This window comes from Terrapene carolina, unplaced genomic scaffold, assembly GCF_002925995.2.
Source record: "Terrapene carolina triunguis isolate 2854851 unplaced genomic scaffold, T_m_triunguis-2.0 Scaffold21, whole genome shotgun sequence".
Lineage (NCBI taxonomy): Eukaryota > Metazoa > Chordata > Testudines > Emydidae > Terrapene > Terrapene triunguis.
The window spans coordinates 23,151,160-23,158,427 of NW_020664372.1; the positions used below are offsets into that span (position 1 = coordinate 23,151,160).

At 44.5% G+C, this 7,268-nt stretch overlaps 1 protein-coding gene across 1 annotated transcript in view; it reads left to right on the plus strand.

Annotated features, from left to right (window-relative positions):
• Positions 1–3,064: 3,064 nt before the first annotated feature.
• UBAC2 (UBA domain containing 2) overlaps positions 3,065–7,268 on the plus strand; it is a 148,520-nt gene continuing 144,316 nt past the window's right edge. Inside the window, exon 1 of the mRNA XM_026647085.2 lies at positions 3,065–3,175. Coding sequence (XP_026502870.1) covers positions 3,145–3,175 — 31 coding nt within the window. The 5' untranslated portion in view covers positions 3,065–3,144. The remainder of the gene's footprint in view (positions 3,176–7,268) is intronic.

A 7,268-nucleotide genomic window follows, 5' to 3' on the forward strand; every position in this document is an offset into this window, starting at 1 on the left:
TGATCTGAATTTTTGTCCTCTGCTTGACTCCCACCCAGTGAACATCCATGCAGAGAGCCTGCCTTTAATGTTTTCCCCTAATTTCCTACAATTTCCTGGGAGCAAGTTGAGTTACCATGGGTTTCTGCCCTGCAATTGTACAATACATCCTTTCTCCTCACACCTTTTCCAACTGGGAATGAGTGTTTGAAACCATAGTGGGAGGTGATGATGCTTTTTGAAGCATTAGCTCTGGCATGGATTTCTTCTCAGAAGGAATCGTGGGATTCAAGACAGCTGCTTATGGCATCCACCTGCACAAATATTCTCCCACCCCCACGCAGCTGCAGGGCTCCACTCATGTGGTGGTAGCACAGAGACCTTTGGGGGCATATCCACCTTGTCTTACTCTTTTTTTTTTATCCTCTGTGATGTATAGCGGGGTAGCTTCTGGCCCTTAGAGCTTAGGTGCCTTAGTATTTACATTTGGTTCAAAAACATTGCATATGTAAGGGAAAAACAAGCTAGAAAATGTTCAGCTAGCCATGTTAGAAGAGTTAACAAGATAACTTCTAACTACATTTTTGGGGGATAAGGTAATTTAAATGTTTGTTCTGAATCTACCAAATTGTTCACACTAGCTAAATATAATCCATAAATGCTGAAATTTAAACTGACACTTGGGCAGCGACAAACCCCTTTAAGCTTGTACTGAGTGGCTTAGCAGATAAGTACTAGCTTTCCTATTCTGGGATCAGTTCCAAGAGAAGTGTTAAGTCCAATAATTTCAGCCACCTAATTTAACTCCAAAGTGGACAATACTTTACATTTAAATAATGTAGAATATCTGCTTAATTCATATGACTAGTGATCATACAACACCACTGTGATAAATGAAGGGCAGGGGTAGCTCCCTTTTATGGACACCCAGCCAGCCAGTAGCTATAAAATCCCTCTTGGTAGCTGTTCTCTAATTGCTCTACCTGTAAAGGGTTAAAAAGTCTCACTGCGATGCATAGGTAAAAGGAAGTGAGTGGGCACCTGGCCAAAAGAGCCAATGGGAAGGCTAGAACTTTTTAAAATTGAAACAAGACTCCCTTTTTGTCTGTCTGCGTTTGTACTCCTGGAGAGAAGGGACAGAGCAGTTATGCTGTGAGAAGCTTGGGCCAGATATGAAAAAAAATCATCAGTATCATACTTAGAAACTACTAATTTAAAACCCCAGATATGTAAGAAGATCAGGAAATGTCTAGAAAGACACGATTAGGTTTATGCCTTTTATTTCTTGTGGGTTTCTCTGTGTTAACCCCAGATGCTTTTGTTTTTCTTGTAACCTTTAAACTGGACCTCAAGAAAGTTATTCTTGGTGCTTAATCTTTGTAGTTGCTCTTTTTTAAAATCTAGCAATAGCCTGAGTTCTCAGATGTATTTTTTTTTTAATAAAATTTATCTTTTTAAAGAACAGAATTGGATTTTTGTGTCTTAAGAGGTTTGTGCACAACTTAGCTAGTGGCAGCAGCTGATTTCTTTTTTTCTTCTTTCTCAGCTCTTCCCTGGGGGAGGGGGGTGAAAGGGCTTGAGGGTACCCCACAGGAAGGAATTCCCAAGTGCGCCTTCCTGGGTGCTCAAAGGGGTTCTGCACTTGGCTGGTGGCAGTATCTACCCATCCAAGGTCAGAGAGAAGCTGTAACCTTGGGAGTTTAATACAAGCCTGGAGTGGCCAGTATTTATTTTTTAGAATCCTTGTGGGCCCCCACCTTCTGCACTCGAAGTGCCAGAGTGAGGAATCAGCCTTGACAACCACAAAACTCAAGAGAGAGAGAATATCTAGATAGGTTTTTTAATAGTCTCCCATCACCAGGGTATCTGCATGCAAAGGCTAAATTACCTCTATGGCCTGGTCTATCAATAACAAAAAAGATTCCTACTTATGCCAGTATTATCATCTTTGTCCTCTCATTTTTCAAAGCTAACTGTGAAACATTTTTTTCCTCACTTACTTACAATACTATGAAAAGGCTATCAAGGCTGATAGGCCAAAGATTTGACTTGTATGTTGATTATAATGGGAAGCATGAACACCAGAACATAATTCAGTGTGTTTGATCACAGAGAGCAGGACTTTTGTACAATTCTGCTTTGCTGTCAGCAAACTAAAACAGGGAAGACATCTGGGCATACTGCATAAAGTCCAGCATTCAAATGTACATGTGCATAGTTGCAATTACAGACAAAAACTATCAACTGTTTAGTTATTGAAGTGATAAAGCAAGTACAGTTTTATTCAGTATTTTCTATTTATTACAGGCATTTGAATGGGGAACTGATTTTTAAAAAACAAATTTCATATTATGTGGTAAATTACAAAGGGTATTATTGCATCCTTTTTACCATTTATGAAAACCCCAATAATGAAGTTAGGAGGGTGGCACCATGAACAATTTACCTCCTCTTTTTAAAGTACAATAATTTATGCTCTTACCAATTACTGTCTTTTTAAGTTTAAAAGAGGCCTATTCAATATGTAAATATCTTTCCATCTTCAGGCTCTGATCCTGTGAGAACTTAATTTGACTTCAGTGGGGCTAGTCACAGTGCATTAAGTTAAGCACCTGTGTAGTCTTTTCAGGATGGGGCCTTAGTCCGTGTACAAATCTGTTGTCTAATATATTAAGTATAGTTACAGACAGCTTACCTGAGCCTCTAAAAGCAGCCGACCCCCGCCCAAAGCAAGGGTGCCCACAGCACTACGGCGGCGGGGGGGGGTGGGGGTGCGATGGCAGGGGCAGCAGCGGGGAAATAGTTCCCCTCAGGGAGTAGCTGGGCGTGGGCAGGGGAAGGTCAATGTTTAGTAAGGGGGAAACTAGCCCCAGGGCAGGGGCGATTCAGCAGCTTAACTCCAGTGCACCAGTGAGCTGCGGCGGCCGCGCTGGCGGCTGGCGACTCCCGCCCTCTCGGCCTCGGGCGGCCTGCAGGGAGGCGGCGGGACCGGTAGAGGGCGCCGGGGATTCACTGACGGCCCGGTTTGGCCCATCCCGGCCGCCTTACAGCTCGTCCCCCGGGACCCGCCGAGCCTCCTCGGGCTGGCTCCGGCCTCCTGGGGCTTCTCGGGAGACTCCCCGGCGGGCCGGGCCGGGCGCCGCCCCCCTCCCAACGCCGTGGACCATGTTCCCCAGCACCGGCTCCAACGGGCTGTGTAAGTATCGGGAGCCCCTGGCCAGAGGGGCGGGCCCGGGGCGCTTGGGGAAAGGGGGGCGGCGCCCTCTCTCGGGGGCGGGGGTTGCTGTGTCGGGGGCGCCGCGAGCCCCGGCCCCCGGGCAGGCAGGAGCCTCTGGGACATCTAGCGAAGGCGTCTCTCCTCTCTGCTCTGTGTCTCGCCCCTGCCGTGGTCACTGGAGCCGCGTTTCACTCTGGGTGCGCGATCACGCGTGGTTTCCCTCTCGGCACAAACGTCGATGGAAACAGCCTCCCCTCTGCTCCCCTCAGAGCTACTGCTGTGAAAGCGGAGCACAGTTCGGCTTAATTGTCCTAATCCAGTTCTCCGTTTTCCTTCCTCTCTCCTCCTGAAGTTAATTGTGTGTTACCGACCAGCTGTACCACGGTAACTCCTATGACAGGAAAACTAGCTCCCATCTAGTATTGACGTGATCTTAAAACACTGGGTGAACCATGGCTTAGCCTGGATCTATATATGCCAGACAAGCTGGTTATAAACTGCTTTTGCAACCACATTTCAGCTGTATGTAAAGGGACTCTCAGCTTAAAAAAAAAACCTTATTTCTGCAAATAAAGTAATTTACTGTTGTTCAGAGTTGACAAGGAGCTGACTGAGGCGATAGCTGAGCCATTAGCAATTATCTTTGAAAAGTCATAGAAGACAGGAGAGATTCCAGAAGACTGGAAAAGGGCAAATATAGTGCCCATCTATAAAAAGGGAAATAAGGAAAGCCTGGGGAATTACAGACCAGTCATCTTAACTTCTGTACCTGGAAAGATAATGGAGCAAATAATTAAGCAATCAATTTGCAAACAAACACCTAGAAGATAATAAGGTGATAAATAACAGTCAGCATGGATTTGTCAAGACCAAATCATGTCAAACCAACTTGATAGCTTTCTTTAACAAGCCTTGTGGATACGGGGGAAGTGGTAGATGTGGTATATCTTGACTTTAGTAAGGCTTTTGATACTGTCTCTCATGACCCTTCTCATAAACAAACTAGGGAAATACAATCTGGATGGAGCTACTATAAGGTGGGGTGCATAACTGGTTGGAAAATCATTCTCAGAGAGTACTTATCAGTGGTTCACAGTCATGCTGGAAGGGCCTAATGAGTGGGGTCCCACAGGGATGGGTTCTGGGTCTGGTTCTGTTCAACATCTTCATCAATGATTTAGATGGCATAGAGAGTACACTTATAAAGTTTGCGGACGATACCAAGCTGGGAGGGGTTGCAAGTGTTTTGGAGGATAGGATTAAAATTCAAAATGATCTGAACAATCTGGAGAAATGGTCTGAAGTAAATAGGATAAAATTCAATAAGGACAAATGCAAAGTACTCCACTTAGGAAGGCACAATCAGTTGCACACATACAAAATAGGCAATGACTGTCTAGGAAGGAGTACTGTGGAAAGGGATCTGAGGGTCATAGTGGATCACAAGCTAAATATGAGTCAACAGTGTAATGCTGTTGCAAAAAAAAAAAAACACATTCTGGGATGTATTACAAGGAGTATTGTAAGCAAGACGTGAGAAGTAATTCTTTCACTCTACTCTGCGCTGATTAGGCCTCAACTGGAGTATTGTGCCCAGTTCTGGGCGCCACATTTCAGCAAAGATATGGACAAATTGGAGAAAGACCAGAGAAGAGCAACAAAAATGATTCAAGGTCTAGAAAACATGACCTGTGAGGGAAGATTGAAAAAATTGGATTTGTTTAGTCTGGAGAAGAGAAGAGTGAGAGGGGACATAACAGTTTTCAAGCACATAAAAGGTTGTTACAAGGAGGAGGGAGAAAAATTGCTGCTCTTAACCTCTGAGGATAGGACAAGAAGCAATGGGCTTAAATTGCAACAAGGGCAGTTTAGATTGGACATGAGGAAAAACTTCCTAACTGTCAGGGTGGTTAAGCACTGGAATAAATTGAATCTACATCATTGGGGATTTTTAAGAGCAGGTTGGACAAATACCTATCAGGGATGGTCTAGATAATACTTAGTCCTGCCTGAGTGCAGGGGATTGGACTAGATGACCTTTTGAGGTCCCTTCCAGTTCTATGATTCAATGATTCTATGACATTAGAGGGGGCAGGTCTCTCAGTTTCACTCTGCATTTGACTGCACTTTGTACAATTGGTTCCACAGTTTCCTCCTGTGAAATATCAGCTATTTCCAATCTTGCAACTGACTGTACATGGGTTCAAGAGTCCACCAATAAAGAGTCCATTGCCCTGCCTAGGCAAATTCCCCTGATGTTTGTGTGAATCTTTCATGTAATAAGGAATAGAAAAATATTTTTGAAAATAGGAAAATATTATAAAAACTAGTGTAATTGGCAGGGTAATTTAGGCACAAATGTAGTCTTTGTAACTACTAACTTCTTTAAAGTGACTAGATGTCAAGTTGATGTTAGAGAGACAAGGTGGGTGAGGTAATATCTTTTATTGGACCAGCTTCTGTTGGTGAGAGAGACAAACTTACGAACTTAAACAGAGCTTTTCTCGAAAGCTTGTCTCTTTCACCAACAGAAGCTGGTCCAAGAAAAGATACTGCCTCACCCACCTTGTCTCTCTTAATATTCTGGCACCAAAACTGCTACAACAACATGTCAAGTTGATGTGTTATTTTAAACAAATTTCTATAGACATTGAAGACAATCTCAGAGCTAATGTACATTACAAAAAATTAACTGTGTTTAAAAATGACAGTAAAGAGTTCGGTTAGCTGACACAATGTGGATTATGACATTACGCTCAGGCAACTCCCACCTTTTCATGTTCTGTATGTGTATATATATATCTCCTCACTATATGTTCCATTCTGTGCATCCGATGAAGTGGGCTGTAGCCCACGAAAGCTTATGCTCAAATAAATTTGTTAGTCTCTAAGGTGCCACAAGTACTCCTGTTCTTTTTGCGGATACAGACTAACACGGCTGCTACTCTGAAACCTGTCATTACGCTCAGTGTAGACCAGAACAAATTATAGTCAGGACTGTGTCATCTAACTGTATTCTTTACAACCACATTAAACCATACTCAGATTTTGTAGTGAAGACAAGCCCTTAGTGTGAGCAGATAAGTACTGCAGTTGTTTCGAAGTACAGAATATATAGGCTCAGTAACTGGCATTGCAGGGTGTAGGGAAATTATTTCTTCCTGCTGATTCTATTACTGCTTTACTTATTGAAAAAATAGAAGTTGCAAATCACCGATAGAGGGCAGACAAGGAGAGCCTTCAGATGTAGTGTGTGTGTGTGTGTGTGTGTGTGTGTGTGTGTATGCACGTAGACATATGTATACAAAGAAGGTGTGTGTGTATATACATGCACACACGCGTTTTATGTACTTCCTGAGTTAAATTAAGGGTATGTCTACACTACGAGAGTAGTTCGATTTTAGTTAAATCGAATATGTGCAATCGATATTAGAAAGTCGAACGTGTGTGTCTACACTAAGGACAGTAATTCGACTTTGTCAGTCCACAGTACCAGGGAAAGCGTCGACATTGGAAGCAGTGCACTGTGGGCAGCTATCCCACAGTTCCCGCAGTCCCCGCTGCCCATTGGAATTCTGGGTCGAGCCCCCAATGCCTTCTGGGTAAAAAAATGTGGCGAGGGTGCTTTTGGGTAACTGTCGTCATCCGTCAGTCACTACCGCCCTGCCTCCCTCCCTGAAAGCGCCGGCGGGAAATCAGTTCGCGCACTTTTTGATCAGTGACAGCGCGGACGCCACAGCACTGCGATCATGGATCCCGCTGCGACCATCGCTGCAGTTGTGGCCGTTCTCAACGCCTCGCACCTTATCATACACCTTACCCTGAGGCAGATGCAGAGTAATCAGGCGAGGAGGCTACGGCACCGCCGTGAGGGCCTGAAGTCGGAGAGTAGCACAGAGCTGTCAGAAACCACGAGCCCCAGCGCCCAGGACATCACGGTGGCAATGGGGCATGTGGATTTTGTTGAACGGCGATTCTGGGCCCGGGAAACAAGCACGGACTGGTGGGACCGCATAGTGCTTCAGGTCTGGGATGAATCCCAGTGGCTGCGAAACTTTCGCATGCGGAAGGG